Genomic DNA, 23,225 nt, shown 5'->3' on the forward strand with positions numbered 1-23,225 from the left:
ACATGGTGACCTAGGTGGGATGCTTTTTATGAGCTTTGTTTCACTGGTTGATACATGCATGACACCAACCATGACGTGCATTTGGAGGATGAAGTCATGTCTTTGAAGCGTGTCATGCTATTTTACAAAGAACAACGCAACAATGTGAATACGCTTGTGCAATAAGGGGTTGGTAGTGTGATACCAGACACAAGAAGCATTGAACTGCATGAACCCTTTCACAAAATACACATTTGTTTGAATGATCATTTGAAGATAGATTGTTATGAAACGTCGCAATTAATAGGATGTGGATTATCAGCTAGCACCTCTTATGGGCCCGCTTAGATTATTATAAAACATCGCACAATAATGTTTGTGATCTCTCCGCATGGAGGTTGAGAGACGGAAACGAGGCAGGAAGACACGATAAGGACCATAGGAAGTTACCTCTTGACAGACTTACCATAGTTTGGGGGATTTCCTTTGTGACCTCCCAGAACCTTTGCCAGGAGAGCAGGGTGGTTCCAGTACATTGGACTATTTTGATCATCTATTGCAACATAGTGAAAACATCTTGCCTTTAAAATGATTTAGATAATTAAGTTAGATCAAATACATGCAATGTACAATGCAAGTGTGGAATCACTGCGATCGAAGATCTAAATAATCAGACGCCCCCACCCTTCAATATCCTGTCTTTAAACTTCGGCAAATGGTGCACTCATGAGGGCTGGCAACTTGAGACAAAATGGTCCAACATCCACGGAGGGCCACAAACCTCCAACATACAGCATAGGCTTTTAATATATATATACTTATATACACACACACATACATATATCCCCCCTCCATATTCAATTAGAAATCTGACAGAAAGAGGCTATTAGGGTGCAATCGTTATCACTTGTTAGCATTAATGCCGCCCTTCAATGGTGCTTCAGGATGGGATCTTAGGAAGAAGAAAAAATATTCTTCCAATACATTTAAAAAGAAAAAAAAAACAAAAGCAATGGCCTTCGAGCAAAAGAGAACGAGGGGATACCTCGTGGTGTAGGAAAAACAGTGGGAACTTTGGCAAGCTGGATATCGCATGCGAGCACTACTGTCAGTTCGATTTACAACAGCAGCAATATCACAGAAGGGGCACTGTATCTCAAATGATAAAAGATATTCACTTAGATAGCCCTTTCTTGGCCAGGATAATCTCTCTGGGGACTTCTGATATTCTCGATGACCAGCACAAATTAATCATGTTCTAAGTTTGTTCCACAAATAAGATGCTCTTCTGATGATAGGATCTGCAGAGAAACCTTCTGCATATGCTCCCAAAGCTCTCAAGAGGGTTATCCATTTTTCTCCATTGTCCTGCATACAGATAAAGAAGTACATGGTTGAGAAATGGACGCACCAAACTTCTTCTAAGAAACTCAGTATGTCAAGATAATTTGGAAAATAACACAAACCTGCGGTTTCTGAAACACGAGGTCAGATGTTTCAAATGGAACCATGTATGATGGAAGATCGGAACGCAAAGTTGCCTTGGGGGGAAAAAAGAATCCGGTTAGGACCAGTTTCTAGAAGCTTGAATGATTATCACAAAATGCTCAACTATGGCTACTGAAGAATTGAACTAATGGAAGTCTCAAATTTGAGAACTCTGACCTACATATACTAATTAACAATTCGCATATAAAAAACAGCAATTCAATAGAGGAAAGGCAGAAGAAACATCGAGCATGCACAGCAGATTGAGAACCAATTTCTCTGTTTGACTTGTTCTCAGCTCGGTTTTATAATAACTAAAGATTCTACATGATACGCCCTTGTCACACATGCCCATGCACGCCATGCATGCGCACGCGCAAACACAGATAGAGAGAGAGAGAGACTCCCGGTAATATGACAATATTGCAGAAACTTATAACTGACTATTTTATAGCAAGCATTATGATAGTTGAGTCAAGATAAAATACATTAATAGCCTTCAACAAGTCTTCACCAAGGCCTCGTATCACCAAATTAATCTACGATAATATAATCTGGATGCACATCCGAAAATGCACATTTGATGAATTATCATCTAAAACAATAAAGATCATCTACATCTTTACTCTTCAGAAGATTCAAGTATAGCACATGTTCAAAAGTTATCCATGTAAAAGTAGCATTATGTTCCAATGTAGTAGCTTTTACAACTTTACCAAGTACTAGTTGGATATGACTTTTCGTTATCATCTAATGCATTAACGTTGATCTACTAAATGTGAAAGCTAGGATTGCTCATCAAATGGCAATTTCTGAGGCACTACAGGAATGGTCAATGAGCTTCCAGTAATTAGATTTCTTGCTGGTATTATAAAATAAACCCTCCAGATAGTTATTATATTAAAATAAGACTACATTGGCAGTTCAGTTTTCATTAGACTCAAAGATTATACACCAAAAAGGGTTTCACAGCTCTGCTGCAAATGCAGTAAATCTAATGCTTAGAAAGGATCATTGACAAGTCCACCACACACACCATCAATCAAGCCATTTCTCATCAAATGCTTTATGATTCAAATTCCACTGGCTATAACAGCCTTTACTACTACACGGAAGCGGGATCAACGTGACTAGAAGATATAAATTTTATAAAGCCAATCATGTATCAACAAAGTAACAAGCTCCAAAATATTGTCTGCGATGTGGAGAAGACCCATAATTGATGGGAAAAGGAAAAGGTTAAGTACATGATAATGCTTTAAAAGCTAAGTATGTAGAAGACAGAAAAAGGCAAGAATATTACCAAGTTCTTGCAAAGAAGAGCCTGATCGGCACTTGATAACAATGCCTGCAGGACCGGATTTAGAAACACGTAAGTGCAATGGACACGCAAAGATTTATCACTTACGTAGCGATAAGAAGGCCAATAGAATTAATAATACAAAAGGAGTAAAGCTAAAAAGAACAAACATAAATTATGATAAATAGGCATCTAAGCAAACTACTCAACATACTAAAGAAAATTGTTACATATTGACTGCACCTTTTTGATACGTTCCTCCTCAACTTGATCAGCACATTGCAACAAATTCTCCAAGGAACCTGGGTGTACATACAACATAATGCATGTGCATTACTGTGATCTGGATATGAACAAGATTTTTAAAATTGAAGAATCAACTTACATAATGATTATAACAACCAACTCCGAGTAAAAAGAAAATTAACATTGCGAAGATAGAAAGCAAATGTAGACACGGGGAACAACTAGATAATATTGCTCCAAAAAGAAGAAAAATAAACAAAATAAAGAAAAGTAAATTAGCGTCCAAGATTTTCTGACAAAAAATATGGTTTACTATGGAGAACAGCTCTAATTAGAGAAGGCTACATAGAACTGAGCAAATTCATATATTTGACTGTTGAGTTGAAGTCAGTCCTCTAAGAATTGGTGCCATTTCCTTGCAAAGACAACTTTAAACAAGAGGGGGGCCTAAGATGAAACCTGTAAGGCCAATTGGAGGGTAAGATGCCTACTATTTTAGTTGCAGCTTGAGACCACAAAAACAAAGACCCAGATTCTCCCAGATGTAAGAGTGAAGACAGAGAAACGGCAATGTTTGACAATGGGAACTTTGTTCATCTTTGATGCACAAATTATGAACTGAAATTCAGTATCGAAGCGTAGTCCCTGAAGAATGTAGAGATGAGTCCAAGAAATATGTGAAAAGCCAGAGAATTACTAGGAAAAGTTCGAAGTTGGAGACTTCAAAAGCATTTTGTTAAATCATGCCACTGTAGAGAGATATCCTACTAGCACTTATAGCAAGCTGCAATAAAAGAAGTTGGGCCTTCCATAATTTCAGAGGCAAGGACCAAATCACATTGATAGTCCCATGTTCAACTAAGCCACCTGTACCTGGCTATTGATCATGCACCATATGAACCAATTGATTTTTCAGCTATAAAAGTTGGAGCCTAACGCATACCATAAATAATTGCCAGATGAATTGTACCTGCTCCTGTCTTCAAGATTGATGGCTTGTATCTTTACTATCAATAAAGCACCTTTCTAGCATTGCTCCAAAACAAGAATTCATTATGCTTTGAAAAAACATTGTGTTACGACTCATTTTGGGGATAACACGAGACATTTATGCTAGAAGGGTGCATTAACTTTGAAATGTGAGGAGCTTGCTAAAGTATTGCTGAAATTTAATAAGCAGCATAGGCATGACCTTAGAGTGAACTCAAGGACTCCTTTCTTGAACAATGCGAATGATGCAAGAAGAACATATCAACTAGATTTTATTCAGCAGTCCGGCACACACAACAACATTTTGGACATTTTTGTTGATCTATTAATGAAGCCAACCTAGTTCAACTTACTAACCTACTCACCCCACATACAACTCAAAACCAATATCTACCTCCTTAAATTATACAGCTTCCTGTGCATGTTTGCTCATATTGTTATAAGGACAATATCATTGAGCTTGGGAAAATCAAACATGTCATGCAAATGTTCAACACCAATACCGGTAACAATGAATTGTCATGAAGTGAAAACCAATATGCTTGAACCATTAATAATCTGTATAATTGTGGGGGGTGTGGAGAACTTTGAACGTATGAATATGATAATATAAGTTTCTTACATACCTAAAGGTAAATGATCAATGTAAGCTTTCCAATTTTATTTTTTTTTGACAATTACCAATCGATGGTTCGTCCACAATTTATTAGCCTTATCCATCCAGGTTGCCTACCAAACTTTAACCATCGACTGAGAAAAGGAAAAGTGTATGTTGATGATTGAAAACTTCCATTTACTGAATTATGATATCTTTTGACAGTCCTGGTGCACATACCAAAAGAGATATATGTCAAGGTAGCAGAACAAATGTCATGGTTGAATCTGAAATGCTTGAGTACCAATATTTCGGGATATATAAATGCTGTCTGTAATATACCAGGTACTCAAATTTTATCAAACAACGATAACTCATAGCCATCAATAAGCAAGCTATATCTGCACCACTGTCTATCCATACCAGACAAGCAGTGCTTATCATTTTGCATTCATAACACATAATCCAATAAGTTTTTGGGAAAGAAGGTCAAAAGAAATCAACGTACCAAACCTAGTGATAAGTTTTAAAGCATTTACATGTCCTATGCCTTCAACTCCTGCATAAAATGAAAAGCAATCAAAAAATAGCACTTAACATGCAGTAGAACTTTCACTGAGAGGCAATTCAAAACGCCTATTAACCAAATAAAGAATATAGATATAACAATATCGTGTATATTGAGGATTGAAGTTGCAATTTTTATATAAAGACTTAACATAACTATGATGCAAAGTGCTTTGATCAAATGTATTTCCCAGCGACTTCCTTACGTAACCTTTAAGGAAGAGAAAACAGTTAGATTTGATGAGAAAATTTATGTGATACTCCAAGGAATAATTTATCGCTGAAGTTCATTATAGTGTGATTTCTATGACCACATTGTTCCTTGTAATATGACTTAATTATAGTATAGTTTAGAGGATCAATGTTGGTTTAACAGCTACTCACATAAATTTGCTCAATCCTTCCATAATCTCCTCCACTAAGATATGTGCTCATTACAGACCCTCTTTCTGATGAGAAATGGTTTTGGTGGTAATGATAGTGACAATTTTATAAATATGGAAATTGAATAATTCAACAAAAATAAGTGCAAAGTTTGGCTATCAACATATACAGGTCATTTCACTCCCCCAAATTTATAATAAATATGGGAAATTCTCTGGAAGAAACTTAAATAAAAAGGTGGCGTGACAAAAAGATTACATCATCCATCAAGAGAAAAGTGGCAGCACCATCAAGCAAAGTCAAACTTGTGAGCATCTTGAAACAACTTATCACACCCCCTACAACAACTTAAAAGAATCCATCTTAAAATTATGAACTTACAAATTTCATTCCACTCCCCTTTATATGGTGTTTTTAACTATCAATAACAGTTCCACTTAGAAGAAAAACTAAAAAAATAGTTAAGTTACAATGTAGAGTGGGTAAAAATCATGTTATTTACCGAGAGAGAGAGAGAGAGAGAGAGCTTAGCATTTCTGGTCATATTTGGTCCTCCCTCCACTACCTCTTCCAATTCCATGTTCTTGTTACATTATTTCAATACCTTTCTTTCTACTGCTTATTTCACCAACACTGAACTTTTGTTTGTCCAAACAATGGTTGCAATCATAAAGCAAAGTCAGCATAAAAATTCTTCCTTTCAGAAATCAATGAAAAAGAAAAAAGCCATCCATCTGCCAAAGAAACATCTTCTAGGAGAATCCAAAGGATATTAAAAAGCTATAATGCGAAAATTGCTGAGTGGAAAAAATAGTAACATGGCTATATATATTTCAACTATTAAGGCACAAGCAACTTCTCAATGCCGAGATTGTATGAACTCTAGAATCAGAAGATACTATAAAATCATGATAGTTTGCGATTTTGCATGATCTTTTTGAAGTTACAAGTTATAATTTATACAGTACTATTTTTTTTATTGTGCCACAAGAACTCATAAGATGAACATTGTGGAATTGGCAATTTCTAGTTTTAATAGATTTGTCGAGTTCATATTTTTTTCTTCTTCATTCACTTTACAAGTTTCCACTCCCAAAATGTCCTTCCAACAATCAAATAGTTCCTGGAAAATCTTAATTCTCAAAATCTAAACTTTTGAATCAAGGAAAAGGAGAGAAGCTCAATTTTGAAATTTAGCAACCTTTAACCACAGATTTAATGCCACAGTAAGGCCTCTTTTTCCAACAACATGCAGGAAATTATTTTTAAAGTATGCTGTTAACTGTCCCATGCAACAATCAAGTTCGGATTCACATTCCATGAGGCTGAACTTGCACTAAAATAAAGAATTCAGAGAATCATGTTTTAGTCCTCAAAACAGAGTAATACAGCAATCAACAAGTCCCACAGGGTACTAGAAAATAAGATATTACTATAACCTGGAATATTGTCAGATTTGTCGCCAGCAAGTGCAACAACATCAACAAACTGAGAAGGTTGTAATGCTCCATATCTTTTGGCAAAGTCTTCCAATCCAAAAGAAACCATCCTATACACAAACCCCATCTATATCAATAGATTGAACCCTTTTGGATCAGAATAACAAAAGCTAGCAGTTCCCTTCAAAAAAAAGAACAAAAGCTAGCAGTTCATACATTAACTTACACTAAAACCAAAAAATTTACAGGCATAATAAAATAGAATCAAAGTTCGTCATAGTTCAATTACCCATCAGACAGCATAAGAAACAAAAAAAAAGGGTAAATTATGTTTGATGAAAGAAACGCTTCTTCACCACTTCTCATCCAACTAGGAAAATCTGAAAAGGAACTATGGCTATCATATTACAACAATTCAAAAGATTATAATTGTAGTTTTCACCTTTCATTGGTTAAAAAATAGGAATTGTTACAGCATCCATGCTTGGACAAACGATATCAATCAAAACAATAATGGGTGTCAAATTTCTCTCCGTGGAGAAAGGTGTCCGTCAAAGCACAGATGCAAGCATGATTGGTTGGGTTGTAGGGTCAGGCAAGAGCTTTATTTGGAAAAAGGTCCAAATCTTGGGACCATTCCTGATCCAGCGAAATGGTTCAAGGAGAACAAGACTTGATTCTCCTACATTTTTAAAATAAGTTCTTTAAGCTGATCTGGATGAGGTCATATCCAGTTCTGAGGCCTGTAACCAGAAAGTACAGGGACAGGCCTCACATTTGGACTGACCAACAAGCCCAAGTCTAGGTTCAAGTCATATCTCTGAGTAATTCCACTGATTTCATGATGCTAGCATGTTCCCTATAAAGTTATCTACACAGAGAATTGGGACCCCGATTTTTAACTCAATCATACTACAATGAAGGAAATTTCATGTCATTATGACATGAACACATGAAACATATTGAATTAGGATCCAAATGGGGTGACTTGCAGGATGAGATGTTCTTCTAGCGCGAGATGCAAAAATTAATGCACAATGTTTGTATGCAAAGGAGGGGCATAGCAAAAAGTATATAATAATATGTATTCATACTCGAGAATAAGAGTTACATACAGAAATCCATGACAGATTCAAATGGTAGCTATACTAACCCAGACCCACGTGATGCAATTCGTAGAAGACGTAATGAAGGTGATAAGATTTGAAAGAAATCTTTGTCTGGAGAGACAATCCGTACCTGTGAAAAAGATATCAAGAAAATGAAAACATAAAGTAACACCCAAGGACAAGGGAACAAGACTGTCAAGCACACACAGCACACTGGGACACATGTGGGCACATGAAAATGTGTGCAAAATGCATCCAGGAACCTGTATAGGCACACAAGCACAAAGACATACATGCTTCCACTGACAGTAAAATGACCTAACATCATGCTCAAATAGTAAGTTTTTCTTTCAAGGTATTTGCATGGATAATGATGCAATATGAGACATCAACAAGCACTGTTTGCTGATTTTGTTGATTCCTTTGCAACTAATTCTTATTAAGGACTAAATCTATGTAACTAGAATCTCTAAGTTTTTGCTCAAACCTTTCACCTAAGCTATTTGCTTTTCCACTCCCGTGTTCTAAATTTCCCCTATGCATGTTCCGGCATCTTGCCTTGCAAGTTATCAAAATTTTGTTTGGTTTGCTGGAAAAAAATTTTCTCACTGGAATGTTTTTTCTGAGAAGCTGATACCTGAAAGTAGTTTTTTCATGTTTGGTTGACTATGGAAAAGTGGCACATTCTAGAGTAGCTTATATTTGGTTAAACATCTATTTTTCTAGGAAAGTTATAAAATTTCTGTTATGCCCTTAATAAAGGGAAAGATCTTAGCCCGTTCTATCTAAAAGCTTAAGGGTACTTTTGAAAAAAAAATATCCCAATTCCTAGCCAATGGGACAGTCACTTTCTGATGTCCTAGATGGATTTTTCTTTTCCATGAAATGTGGGAATCTTATTCTCATAGGAAAGCTACTTTTTCATCTCTCTCCTTTGAAAACTCCAACCAAATACGAGGCATTTCTCTATTTTTATGTTGACCACACTTTTCCCCCTCCCTGTGAACCAAACAAGTCCTTAGTCATTCTAGATTGGTGCACATGCAACTCCTATGTGCAAATCACCTGAAACATGTGATCAACTTTTACTTTGTTGCAAGTCTTTTTTCAAATAAATCCATTCACCTCCATCGCCTGGACTTCATACCCACTTTCACATTCTTTAATGTTTTTAGGACTACTTGCTCTTGCTCAGATATACACACCAAGCACAATTAGTGGGTTGATAAACATTCAACTTTATGGTAACTTGGAGAGCAAGTACGAAAGAGAAAATGCATATCTCATCAAGAAAGGAGCCTAAATTAATATATTTATACAACACATATTCTCGCTACAGTGGTGAACAAACCACATAATGAAGGATCCCTTAAATACAAGGTTAATATATATTTAAAGATACACTATATAATTTTTATACATTACATCCAACACTTTAGAACACTCTAAAAGTTTTGCATTTGGAGGGAGATTTATGATTGATCATTTTCATATCAGGAATATAAAAATAGGCAGCCAGTAGAATAAGAGATAAGCTAAAATTTATTTAAGAGATGCCTCAATCTTCTATTTCTAATTGTAAACTCTCTTTTCATTGGTCAAAGTTACCATGAGACTTGGCATTACTGCATTAATGAGGTAACCCCACAGTGTCTGACAATTCAGCCACCAGAAACTTGATTTATGACACTGCTATGTAATTCTAATATTTGAAAAAATATGAATAACATCAAAATGTATTGATTACTAAAATTGGTTGGCTGTTAATAGCGTCTTCTTTTAAAACATGCATCTCAAGCTGCATTGCACACTAGAAAAGAAGAACAAAATACCATGCTAGTCAGATGTGCTTGGTTCTTTTAATTAATACAGGTAAGCCATTAATAGAATTGAGAACTGAAATGCCATTAATTGAACTAGTGTGCAAGGAAACCCCAAAAAAAATTGCACCAAGTGCCAAAACTTTCGGATGAAGGGCAGGAAGATACAAAAATGTAGAAATGTAGAACATTTCCCAAGTAACTAAATTACATAAGAAGAAGCATAAAATACAATAAGTGCTTAATCAAACTTTGATGTGCATAATACGATATTCTAGTCTAAACAATCAGGAGCCAACAAGTAATATAAAATTTGTGAATAGAACTTGGCCTTCTCAAGAAACTCTAAAGCTTGAATGCCCAAAGTATGATGATCAATCATATTAACTGCTTAAATTTCTATGATGTGTTGGTATTTTATATTCAAGTTACCAAGTGCCCAAGGTAGATCCTGGAAGCATCAACCAGCCTTAGCTCAGCTGGTTGACACCCCTCTCTGCTTAGGAGAGGTCCAGGGTTCGAACTCTCATGGTGGTGTCACCCTGTATTCGTCGAAGCTTGTAAGTTGTAACAGTATATGATTACCACAGTGTTTAACATATAGAAAAAACAATCAAAGTTCTATTTATCCTATATTAGTGAACAAGGACATGACAATCTACGAAAATAACCTTGTACCCAGCAGAAACGCTGTTTACAGCCAAAGTTCCAATTACATCATCAGCTTCAACACCTGGAACCTGCATCAATGCCTTAGGATGAAAACTGCTGCAACATTCTATGCAAAAACCAATACATCCATGTTATTTACCTCAATGACTTTAATGGACATAGCCTTGATGGATGCTTTCAGATATTGAAGACCCTGAACAACAGTATCAGGGGTCGGAATGCGGCTGCTTTTGTAAGAGGGATATAACATGTGACGGAAAGTCAAGCCTTCAGGCAAAAAAACAATATGGTTAGAAGATGCAGAACTATAATATAGCTCATAAAAGTCTAACAGCATTAGGATAAGTGGCATCAATCACAGAACATACTTATAGAAGAACTGGTGCATTAATAAATGTCCAAGAAATATCAACAAGAAACATGATTACACAAGGAAATTAATGCATAATTGATGAATTGTATTCGTAGAATTAAACACCAAGGATAGTTAGAGTAACCATGACCTTTGGCAGTTATTAGCATCAATTTTTAGACAACTGTAAGTGCAGAAACAATTCCTAAACTATGACTGGACAGGTTATAAGGTTGGCTGAATATAATCTGGAAACGAGGAACCCAAAGTTTAAGTATTGCATGCTAAATTTCGTTCTCAAATGCTCTACATTCTACAGACTACAGTAATCTACTTAGTTTAATTTTTTGAACAAAAAAGTTTTAACAAAACCACAAACTTAAATTTTAGGCAATTTCTTCTCCTTGTGAAAAAGGCTAATTTTTGGATATATATATATATAGAGAGAGAGAGAAGAGAGAGAGAGAGAGAGAGAGAGAGAGAGAGAGAGAGAGAGAGAGGAGAGGATGAGCAGCTAGAACAACAGAAACAAAGAATGGAAAAAACATTACACACAATCTGCAAGCTTGTATCATACCACCAACATAGAGAATAAACTAGATGACTAGGACATAGCTACAAATTTAGACAATTCCATCAACATATTTAGGCTTTTCAGGCCAACTAGACTTGTACTCAGTTGCTCATATCACATAAAAACATTGGTCCAAACCATTCTACCGAATTATGGAAAGCTATGTTACCCAGACCCTTTGGTTTAGCTTATAAGTATCAGCAACGAACACTTAATCTCAGACATTGGTATGACACTTGCGCATGGCTCCATAAGAAGAATTTCTTAGATGTTGAAAGGACCCAACACTTAGACATGCACCAGCACCTGACACACGAACCCCAGTCCACGTAACATAAATGGAAAGGATAACTCTTACCTTTTGCCATGTAAGATTCTTTGGATGGCATGGTAGTAGTGTGACCAAATGGAACTCCTGAAAAGAAAGTTTGACCACTTGTATCACTTAATTTGAAACTTTTGTGAATTAAACTACCCAACTCCTCAAATAACTTTGACAATAGGAAGGAAGGCTCGGTAATATCGGTAATGCAGTTTCATAAGTAAATTTCACCAATAACATGCAGCAAATTATTTAATCAGACTATACAAAAATGGTTTTCTTTTTTGTTTGCAATAATGTTGATTGAGTGATAATGGTGGACAACTATACATTCACACTGATAATGTAAATTAAACTCAATAAATCAAGGGAAGAAGAGGACTTCCTGACACATCCATGAGCTGCAGTTTAAGGTCACACATTTGCAATATTCTTATAAATTTCAAAATCAAAAAAGACCATTATGTAGAAAAAGAACTAGTCCGATGCTACAGATCCATCCTCCAGGATGGTCTGCCAAAAGTTTGACAATTATATATATATTATATAGTTTGTGCGATCTTCTGGCATTTCACCCTTTTATGTTGCAGCGGCAATGTACAAGTGAAGCTTTAAATATATCTTGCAAACTGATAAGAGAATTGCCATGCAGATAAAATATGGCAGATCTATGGTTACAAACGACAGTTCACTCCATCTTAACAATGTTTCTTTTTCCCTTATAGATCAATTGTTATCAGACATTTTCAGTATCATAAATCAAAATTGTCAATCAACCAAACCTTCTTCTCATTAACATAGAGTTACTAGAGAGCATAACTTGAAACTGAGAAGACTATATGGAAATATGGACTTCACAACTTCCAGAAATACAGATTCAGATATAGTAGGACTACAGGTTTGCAACTTCGAGTGTCTAACCTTGGTAGACGTGTATATGTATATTAATCAGCAATTCAGATGTCTGAAAGAGGCAAAAAAAATGAACTTACAAACAAGATGAATCTTAATCAGACATCTGTAACAAACCATATTACTGGTCGTTAGATGCTGCATGCAAAGCCATCAATGCAGTAATATTCTAGTCATTTAAGAATTAAGATAGCAATATGGTCAAAGAAGGGAGCAATTGATATCAGAAGATTGGTTATACTGCCGCCGCATGGCAAGCCACAAGAAACTAAAATGGCATCATCCGTAAGCAAGCATTGTGGAAATGTATATCAATTGCCTCCAATGAAGAGTATGCAGAAAAATCATGAAGATTCAAAGATCCACGTCTTAAGTATAAGACATTCTGTGGTTATATATGGGACAATTTATTATAAGTTATCATATGTAGATCATATAATTCTTATACATGTGAAATTTTATCAGAGAAGATAATACTGTGGTTAGATCCTGATTTTGAAGCAAGGCAAAATGATGCTCTCCCATGTTTTTACTTATGAAATACTTAAGCAGTTTAGAACACATCTGTGGATAATTTAGTTACAAGAATGCTGCAAGCTTTTAGAAATTTCCATTATTACAGTTTCTAATAAAATATGTAAGTCCACAAGAACTTCAAAGTTCCACTTTATATTCAAATCCTTCTTCATGACTTAGAAAGCAGGGATCGTCAAATTAGAGTATCAATTCCATGTCTGTACTGTGCTCCTGTCGACCACTTCCTTGGATTGTAAACAATATGATTGCAATTTGCAATGTTCTTTCAATCCACTCTATCACTCCCAATACACATTCTTTCATCTACTTTGTAAGTCCAGACAAAATAAGACAATCAGAAGTTGCATGCTTATCAAAAATCACAGAGCAGTGCTTGTGGGACACATTGGTATAGTGTCATGGTGAAAGTTCATCATCTGGTTATGCACCTATTTATGGTTCTCCATTGTTACACTTGAAATTTGAAAAGATAGAATAGGTTAATACCACAGGCTTTTCTGACAATATATATTCAAATCCAATAAATTAGTCAATCAGGTCTCACCCAGATAAATTTCTCTAATTTGATACAAATAAAGACGCAGGACTATATACGTATAAATAAAAGGAAGCTGCGCAAATGAGGCAGCAAATGTAATGTATAAGTCATGTACCACATTTTCAAAAGAAGATTTCTTCTAGATGTGATACATAAGTATTATAACAGGATTGAAGATAGCATAAGAGTGAATCAAGACATTCACTGACATATACATCTCACCATCATGGTCAAATATCACCTGCATCAAAGAGAGTTCTATCAATTCCTTTACTTGAAATATAAGCAAAGCAAGTACAGTATAAAAAAAGGTAAGGGCATTAATCAAAAGCAAATGTTATATAAAACATATATTTAAAAAAATCAGAATTAGATTCATCGTGAATATGATATTAACCAAAGGTGAAAACAAACAAGAAGCCTAAAAGGAATAAGTGCAGTAAGTGGAATTGTTAAGGCAAGAAAACAAATATGAGCCCAAATCATTCAACACAGGCAAAATTAAATCAGTGACAATTCTTTTTTCACCCTCTTAGTGCGATATTGTATGGTTAGGAGTTAAACTTTAGGGCCTTCAAGCAAAATTCTTGCCAATCATCCATTAAAACAGTACTTTTTTCCTGACAAAACTGCTGGTCTGAGGCCAAGGTCATGGACTTTATCATAATTCCTAAAGATAGGCAATTGCTTAAAGTGGTAATTCGAACTACGAGATAATTATTGATTTTATGATTTGCTAATGCTGGAATATTTTGTAAGTACTATAAAATAAATAAGTCGCAATTATTTATGCGCGCTAGCTGCTTGGCTTCCATCACTACAATATACCCAAGAGCAGCATACATCCCAACCTTCTACAAAACTTAGCTTTGCTTATGCACCATCATTTTCCTGCCTCATCTCAGTTGCTCCTTTCCATGCCATAGTTCATAAAACCAGCAAAGTCACCCACTGGTTTATAATTGCATTAATCCACAAGCTTGAGCTATATTTATTCCCTTGCTTTAATAAATCTCCATGGCCTAGTCACTCTTCTGAAGATTCACCCTCTTCACCTTCATTTTGCCCCTAAATGGCACGTGGAGGCAAAAAGGCCGCCACTAAACAGCTCCTCGGAGCTACAGTACCTTATTTCACAACATTCAAAGGGATGCCAGAGTCACCACCTCATTTTCTTGCAGGTAGTGCAGGTTTGTATAATGCCTTACAAACAAGAAATTTGAATTGTTATAATGACATGAGAAAGAAAGAAAGAAAGAAAGAAGAAAATAGCCTTTGCAAAGTGACTGTTCAGTTTGTCCAACCCTACAACTGTTCATCTTGTAACTTGCATGTTTATGTGAACACTTGGTCATAACGTTTACCGTGTCTTTCATGCTGTAAGGAAACCACTACATTGGAACTTTGCCTTTTCATAATTTAGTAGAGTTGTGATCTTCTTTAGTCAAAGAAAATAAGACATGCATGCACGAACTCACTCACATGCATCCTGAGATATTCCAATAGCTGCATATTTTATTACAATGGTTAAGTGTTTGATCCCACCCTAAGGAGGTGTCGCAGTTGAGTATTTAGTTAAGATACAACATTAATTATAGAAGTAATTGCCAATATGTATAAATTCTTTGTTCTTTTCCATTTTTTCCTTTTTCTCTGTTGTCCATCATGCATGGGACTATTTTATCATTTGACTCATCCATCAAGTAAATACAAAAAGTCGCTTTAGATTTCAACATAAGATTACCTTATATCATGGAAAAAGAAAGAAAAAAGAAAATATAAAAGGACCTTTTCTCTGGCATGAATAGTTCTTTTTGTTAAATCATAAGTATCTACAGACCACATAGAGCTCAAATAATTTCTTTTGAAAACCAAATTTGCGAGACATTGCACCATCCTAATTCTTTAGCTCCCATGTAAGTCTATCACAAGTAAGATTGATGCAGTGCAGTAACAGCCAGCATTTGAATTAAAGTTATCACCAATGACCACAAGCAGTACAAATAACCAGAAAGAAAGAAAGCAAGGGGAAAAGGACTATAAGCAGATATAATGTATTAAAAAAAGAATCAACAAATTCAGTGGAAAATTTTATTAAAAATGTCCTCACAAATAAGAAGCAGTGGAAGAACAATTGAAAATCTAGAACAAAACCAATTCACTTGAAGGCCAATGCAAGAAAAGCATATAAAGGCCAATGCAAGAAAAGCATATTTAGTCAGATTTTGTAATAAAGCATAAAATTATAAAAAAAGACTAAGCTAACTTTATAAGGATTGATAACATACTGCAACATGAGAGGGCATGAATTCCAACACGTCAAATAGCTGCAACAAAATAGGTGCCAGTTAAGAATTAATAAACCAATGAGCAAAAGAATCATAAGCTGATATTATACCATCCATGCTAATGCAGAAGAAATTTTTAAATGGTGAAAACCTAGAATGGTTAGCATACCTTTTTTGTCTGGAGTAAATGCAGTTGTAAGAATCAACAAAATACAATTAAGAAACAACATCCAGTACGTACTTATCCATACACAACTTAATTGCTTGATGAATATTTGTTTGCGTGAAAGCAAGCAAAACAAATGGAAAACTAGGTAACCTGACCTAGAATAAATCAAACCCCTTTCCCTCTCTATCACTGGGCTCAGGCCAAAACTGAGCTGGGGAAGTGGCAAATGCAGGCTGGGCTTGGGCCTTGTCTTTTCAGGCCCAGACAAGGTCTGGCTGGTTGCTGCTTTTAGAAACAGGCCACAGACAACCTTTGAATGGTCTAGGCAGCCCTAGTTAATACCCAGGTGTCATTCAGCTTTCTTTGAATTTTTAAGAGAGAGAAGCCAGTGTCATTGCATGATTTGATACTTATGCCGGATATATGCTAAAATAACCTCTCAACATTATGTATACAGGAAAAAATGTCATATGGTAAAAAATTTTAAAAAAAAAAATATGGAAGTAGCCAAAATTCGTGGAGAGGGGAACTGCTAGTGAGTACTGAGCAGTCAGTTATTAACCACAAGTACTGAGCAGTCAGTTATTAACCACAATTACAGGAACAGATCTATTAATCATTAGCGATGACTGATGAGCATAGCCAAAGAAGTAGCATTTAGTGAGCGATAAAAGATTGTGGCAATAGCTTCTGAAATTGTACAATATACCACAGGTAGCCATAATTTCTACTTGTCATTAAGAGAATACTAGAATGTGGCATGTGCAATGCACATGTTATTTTATTGCTTTGATTAAAAAAATAATTGATGTAATAAATAATAACCGCTAGAAGGACAGAAATCCTTGATCTTATGGTTAAAAGCCACATAGAGAAAGGAGAAACATTCAGATAGAATGTGGGATAGGTAAAGGCAAGGTGAGGAAACGCGAGGGATGGAAAAAGTGGGGTCGGGAAATACAGGCAGTCAGACATGCCTCATCCATGGACACATTAGAGGAGTTGGCATTATATAATAGAATAGATGTATCGAATCTCCTTTATATAGCTGGGACTTGGGAATAAAGATTGAAGTCTTTAGATAATTTACCTGTGTGGTTCATAAATTTGGTTGTGATGCATGGACATAAATATTCTTAGGATGAGATTAGATTTAAATTCTTTTCATATAAATATGATTATCATTTCGATATGCCAGGATTTGATCAAATCCTTGCCATCAAATGAAGATAACAAGACCCAGCAAAATAACTTGCAACTTCCTGCAACTTATGAACAAGGACTTGAACTACAGCAACTTGTCTGTGCATAACAAGACTCAGACTTGTTATGTTGTGGAGTTCTTGAAATTGTTCAACATAACAAGAGCCAGACTTGACTGTGCTTACAACTTTCATAGGAATATAGTTAATTGAAACAGAAAATAGGGAAAAGTAAGCATATTAGGTTATTATAGCTTTTGAAAAACATGCACAAATTAAGATTAAGTATGCTCCAAAAAATGAGCTCAGCTTGCAAGATAAACTGGCCAGATAATAAAAAAATGGTATAGCTTACAAGCGATAGAGCTGTAAATATGGTTAAAACCCAATCTCCATTGCCATCAGCATGCTCCAAAAGCCCACGATGCAACTTTGCTAGAACCATGCAAATGGTGAAACTATTAATGGGAAATCACAGATGAGGATCCAGAATAATTCAACAGATAGCTTTAGAAAAGCAAATAGTTAAGCAAAAGCTGGTAATATAATTTAGAATCCCATCATTAAGTAAATGAGCAAGAGGGACATGCATAAGTTTGCCATATTACCACCATTTAGAAAGGGAACAAAATGACATTAAGATGGGAAAATACACCACATAACCCTTTTCCTAATTATATTGCACTGGCCCCAAAAGACCCAATTTTTGTAACAGCTAATTAAAAAATATATGTAGCTCCAAGTGGTAAAACTAAATTGTCTACCTTAAAAGAATCCTGATTGATCCAATTGCCCAAGCTATAAACTAACCATCCAAGAAAGCTGTGGTCATACACAGCACAAACACTTCAACTACCAATTTTCTTCATGAGATGACTATGGACAAGGATAACATCATTAAAGACCTGCCTATCGATTCATAATTTCATCCTTCAAAAAAAATTTAATCCCATCAAATAGGCTTTATACCGACCATAGATTCTGTGACCAGAAGTTCAGTAACAGTGATAATCTGAAATAAGGACAACATTTTGATAAGCAGGAACCTAAAACAGGCTATAACCCATAGTTTCAACACAACCTGAGCAAAAAACTTTTTCTTATGTCTACAAGATGACAAAAGAGGGTTTTTTTTACTTTATTAATTTACCAAACTAAACTGATGACATGTAAACTATTGCTTACATTTATATCATTTCAACAAAAAATGTATTACAAGCAATACACCAATATGCATGTATTCAAAAAATGCTAGCAACTTGAGCTTGTCAAAAAAAAATATATATATATATATATATGACTTTTTAAAATAATTTTCAAAAGAAATAATATTCTAACAGTTAAAAAGAAGGATAGAACATGCAATATTTAGACCCTGCAATATAAGCTAGTAGCTGCAATCTTTCAAAGAACGCATACTTTAATAGGCCTATGTCTCAATATCTAGTAATACGTTGGTTATTGTTTTTTCATTATATGGTAAGGTGGCCTAACTATAGTGTTGCGATTGACCGTAGATGTGCCCATACCAAACCAGTATAGTGGAGAATGCTCAGTGTGTTGAACAGATATTACTTTGCAAAGATCATTTTTATGCACAGTCGCCTAACAGTTCTTAGATATTTTTGATAAAGAAACCTTTGTCATATGCATGAGCAATTGTATATAATGGTGCATTTACAGCATTATTCTGTATTTGAGTGTCTATGACTCTCATGACTGTGGACAACCATAACAATCCAGCCTCAGCCAACTACTTGGTGTTGGCTTCAGGTATCCTCATTCATCAAGCATTCCTATTTTGGGCCACACGAAAAATGTATTTAATGGGCTATTGAACCCACAAAAGAGTATCATTGCATTTCCCTGATTTCTTTCTCCTTCACTTACATGGTGTTAGAACATCCAGAGTTTCATAAGGTGTCTTCCAACCTGAACAGACAGCAATATTGTCCAATCAGTTGATTTTGATGCCAGTCCAAACACTTAATTCACCACTCCAATGTCGATATTAACAATTCTATGATCAGGTTATACTTGCTAAAGTAATCTTGTGGTATTTGTCCTCCATGATGGCTTCACCAATATCTTTAGCAGCTGATATATGAACAAACGGATGAGATCCAAGGTCTCCTAAAGCTTGTTAAGATAACTGATAACAAGCCACTACCTTTTTCTTTTGATCCTCCTTTGTCAAACCTCACTCGTAGTTGCTTGTTGTAGGAGAACCATGCCCTAGAACTTATTCGCAACTATTAGTAGTATTCAATGATTTGAAGCACATCTTAATAATGCCTGTCGGAGTAAGTGCCAAATATCAGTCCTGTTCCATCTTCCCATAATAGAAACATTTGGCATTTGAATCAAAATTTAATAATAGAGTTTAAGATTAGACTGCACAATGGTAATAGTGAAATAAAGGGAATATAAGCAGTTATTTTACCGGTACGGTAAAGAAATAAACATGAAAAATTGAACAGATAAGAGAATGTAACAATGTATTTTGCAACAAATCATGCAGTGCCTTTATGATGAATAGGATTTTTATAATAAAATTACATTTAGGATAGCTAGACGAGAAAATGGAAAGTTAAATTTAAAAATGGTCATAGTATTTATTTTTGGGCCTTTATTTAAGCTATGTTAGACTAATAAACAAATGGTGAGCAAAGCAATTCAAAGCTTTTTGTAAGCATTTCAGCAAAGATTAAGGAGCATAAACGGAATCATAATTAGAAAATCTCATCTGCCATGTGATGCTTGTAACCAAATGCAAAAATTTATAATGAAATTTCTGTGAATTGCTGGGCATATAGAACCTTAAGTTTCAATCATGACCTTAAACAATCAAGAGTATCATGACTGTTCAAGATATCTCTCTACAGCTCAAGTTTCTGTCACACCCCTGTCACATGACTACAGATTGTGTTTGTTGGATGCATATGCAGATAAATACCCACCCCATCAAGACATAAACTGTATAAAGCAAAAACCACACAGCTTTATCAAGTAAAACATGCATATCTATGTCAATTGAATGAGAAAGAAAGAATAATGGCATCCGAAGAAACTTGTGAAAGATGCCAAGAATATACAGGCACATAAATGCATTTGTAAAAAGAATTAAATAGAAAGAGTAACTAACGGTAAAGTTTAGTAGTATACCAATAAGTTTGTAGTAAGACCTGTACATAATTGCAGTTCCGTCAACAAGCATCACTCGATTATTCAAAAGATCTACACTGGCATCACTTTTGCTAAGTTTTGAAGAATCAGCTTTTATGGGCCTTGTGGTTCTCAAATCTTCCGAAGAAACAAGTGGATCACTTTGCAAGTGCCTTGCTTGAGCAGCGATAAGTGGCTCGAATTTTGGAAAAATAGCCAGCTTGGAACAACCCTGGTAGATGAGCATCTAGTTAAATACTTCAACCAAACACAGGATTTTATTTCAAGGATGCTTTTAAATTTTCTTTGTTGGACGTATTCTGGCTAGTCACATCTATTGAAGGTCTGATGCCTTTTTTAGGGAAAAGTCCGGGATGAGAAGAAGACTATAAAATGACTATGCAAAATGAGGATGGAAATCAAAATATGGAAGTTGAATGGCACAATCTCATAAGACTCAACTAAATTTAAAATAAAAATAAAGTTATATCAGGACCTTTCTGGACAAGGTAATTGAACCATAACGGAGATGCATAGGCAACCGGCCACATAGCATCTTGCTTCCAACCATTGGACTCGCCCAAATCCACCCTCCTATCCCATCAATAGTTCTCCAAAACGAGGAGATGTGATTGTAAGACAGCCGACAGCAGGCCATAGCAAGACCATTTCAGTTCAAACTTGTCACTTTTTACAGCGTAGAATTCACCACGTCGAGAACAATAGAAGAGGGCATTTCTCCTGCAAAATTTTATAGCATTGGAGAAAATACATGACTCGAACAGCAGATAATTCTACGTTTTACTCGATGATAATCTTTTTGGAAAGGGGGGCAGTACTTAGAAGTGCAGAGTACTAGGGTTCGTGCAGATGATGATATCTGAGTGGAAACTGTTTTTCCCCAAAAGGCGTAATGTGGGAGCTTACCTGAGTTGGATAGAGGGATGGAAGAAGAAAATCTGGAAGAAGGGTGGCGCCAAGGAGCCGAGACCTGTTTGTGGTTTTTCCCCAGTGGGCGAGCACGGCAAAGCGCGCGCTCTATTTTTTGAGGCGCTCCTACCTTAACCGGTCTTCCGGAGGCTGTCCGTGGTCTTATTAAGCTGCGACTTGCGACCACGAAAAGCGAGCGGCTCAACAAGCCACCCAACGGGCCTTTTTATTTGCCTTTCTTTCTATAGCCGAAACGATTACATCCCCAGGCCCACAAACAAACCTGAATTATGACATTTAATTAATACATTTTGTAGACGTATATTGCATTTGCACTTGTTAGATTGCTAATATTTCAAAAAATAAATTATTTCGTTTTTCATTTAAGAAATGCAAAAGTTTGTAACATCATCATTATAACACTTGTTTTGTGAATGAAAACATGATTAGGCCCATTATTGATTACAGAAAAAAAAAAAAAAAAACTAGGATAGGAGGAAGTACCATTAAAATTAGAACAAAGGTGGGATCAAACATAAGTTGGATCTAATCCAACTGGTCGGCACCTTGAGAGTTAAATATTCTAATATACTTTTCGTACACACCATTATTGCAATAGTCTCTTAAATAACTAGATGCCTCTATGCAACAATCAAATTGAACAATATGTCCGAAAAAGAATCTTAATAACGGCGAAAAGTAGCATCACCAACCTTTTATATATATACATATAAAGAAGAAATAACATTTGCCATTCAAAAAAACATAATTTGACAGATCAACAATTTCAATAATCCTGCATGTTTGTTACTTCTCGGCCCTTATATCTCAATCTTGTCACTAAATATACCAAAAACAATATTTTAAAGATGAAACAATGTTATACCCATATAATGACATATAGATAAGGGTTTTGCTACGGTACTTTTCATAACTTTTTTATTCTTGCTTGTTCCTTCATGGCTCTCACTGCTCCAACGACAAGGTTGCTTGCTTCAATAGCATCCACCTCTTCCCCCTCCAGCTCCATTGCCTCTGATGCCAATACTTTTTTAGAAGCTCCTGACTCTTTTTTGATGTAGTAAGAAGCTTCTGACTTAAAGATAGTATTATTAACTTATTGACCCAAAGCCCCTGACTTTTAGCAGCATCAACGTCAATCAGTTTCGATCGTAACAATTTGATCAGAATTTTCTTGTTCGTCAGGAGTTACGTCTCTTGTATGTACGGCCCTGTGGCTGCTGTTATAAATGATACCATTAAACCTTTCACAATCCATTGTCGTCTAGTCCGGTTAGGATACCTGGCTTTCACCCAGGCGACCCGGGTTCAAATCCCGGCAATGGAATTGTTTTTTGGTAAAATCTCGGCAATGGAATATGACTCCTCTTTTTTTTTTTTTTGACTAAAAGGGAGGCAAGGCCACCCTAAAATTCCACGCTTTGTTAATTGTTACCGGCTACAATTTTGTGAAAAATTCCACGGCTAGCACTTAATACTTTTAATTTTCTTAAAAAACAAGGGAAAAAAAGAGAAAAACAGCCGGAATATGGCAATCCGAGAGACTAATATCCAAGTTTCTTTAAAAATATAACCAGGTGTAAAAGCTTAAGGCTATTTTTAAACTACAATTGTTGGGCAATTGTT

General features: G+C 35.6%; 1 protein-coding gene and 1 non-coding gene across 5 annotated transcripts; one reads left to right on the forward strand and one right to left on the reverse strand.

Moving 5' to 3' along the window:
• Positions 1-621: 621 nt before the first annotated feature.
• LOC103707593 (5'-3' exonuclease) lies at positions 622-21,780 on the reverse strand. 4 transcript variants are annotated; one of them, XM_039127600.1, is made up of 16 exons: positions 21,576-21,777; positions 21,145-21,389; positions 20,649-20,880; positions 17,839-17,918; positions 16,113-16,151; positions 14,047-14,065; positions 11,874-11,930; positions 10,729-10,856; positions 10,589-10,657; positions 8,142-8,227; positions 6,989-7,098; positions 5,107-5,157; positions 3,011-3,110; positions 2,771-2,815; positions 1,446-1,520; positions 622-1,347 (listed from the first exon to the last, which is right to left on the reverse strand). In XM_039127600.1, the coding sequence occupies exons 2-16, from the start codon at positions 21,304-21,306 to the stop codon at positions 1,326-1,328; spliced, it is 1,275 nt and encodes a 424-aa protein (XP_038983528.1). In that variant the 5' UTR covers positions 21,307-21,389; positions 21,576-21,777; the 3' UTR covers positions 622-1,325. The 4 variants fall into 4 exon arrangements, with proteins under 4 accessions (XP_038983528.1, XP_038983526.1, XP_038983527.1 ...); XM_039127598.1 differs by having other exon boundaries at positions 3,011-3,069; positions 21,576-21,773; XM_039127599.1 differs by having other exon boundaries at positions 3,011-3,069; positions 21,488-21,772.
• Positions 21,781-22,852: 1,072 nt separating this feature from the next.
• Positions 22,853-22,926, forward strand: TRNAE-UUC. Its single transcript has one exon. It is a non-coding gene; the product is annotated as a tRNA-Glu (tRNA).
• The last annotated feature ends 299 nt before the right edge of the window (positions 22,927-23,225 follow it).

Source organism: Phoenix dactylifera, chromosome 6 (genome assembly GCF_009389715.1).
Source record: "Phoenix dactylifera cultivar Barhee BC4 chromosome 6, palm_55x_up_171113_PBpolish2nd_filt_p, whole genome shotgun sequence".
In the NCBI taxonomy this organism is placed as follows: domain Eukaryota; kingdom Viridiplantae; phylum Streptophyta; class Magnoliopsida; order Arecales; family Arecaceae; genus Phoenix; species Phoenix dactylifera.

Excerpts from the sequence above, each read along its gene's own strand:
- LOC103707593 (XM_039127598.1), bottom strand. The coding sequence starts at position 21,306 with ATGGCCTGCTGTCGGCTGTCTTACAATCACATCTCCTCGTTTTGGAGA. Across the intron at positions 10,857-11,873 it reads AGAATCTTACATGGCAAAAG|GCTTGACTTTCCGTCACATG; the intron begins GTAAGAGTTATC and ends TTTTGCCTGAAG. Across the intron at positions 10,658-10,728 it reads TGTCCATTAAAGTCATTGAG|GTTCCAGGTGTTGAAGCTGA; the intron begins GTAAATAACATG and ends GCATTGATGCAG.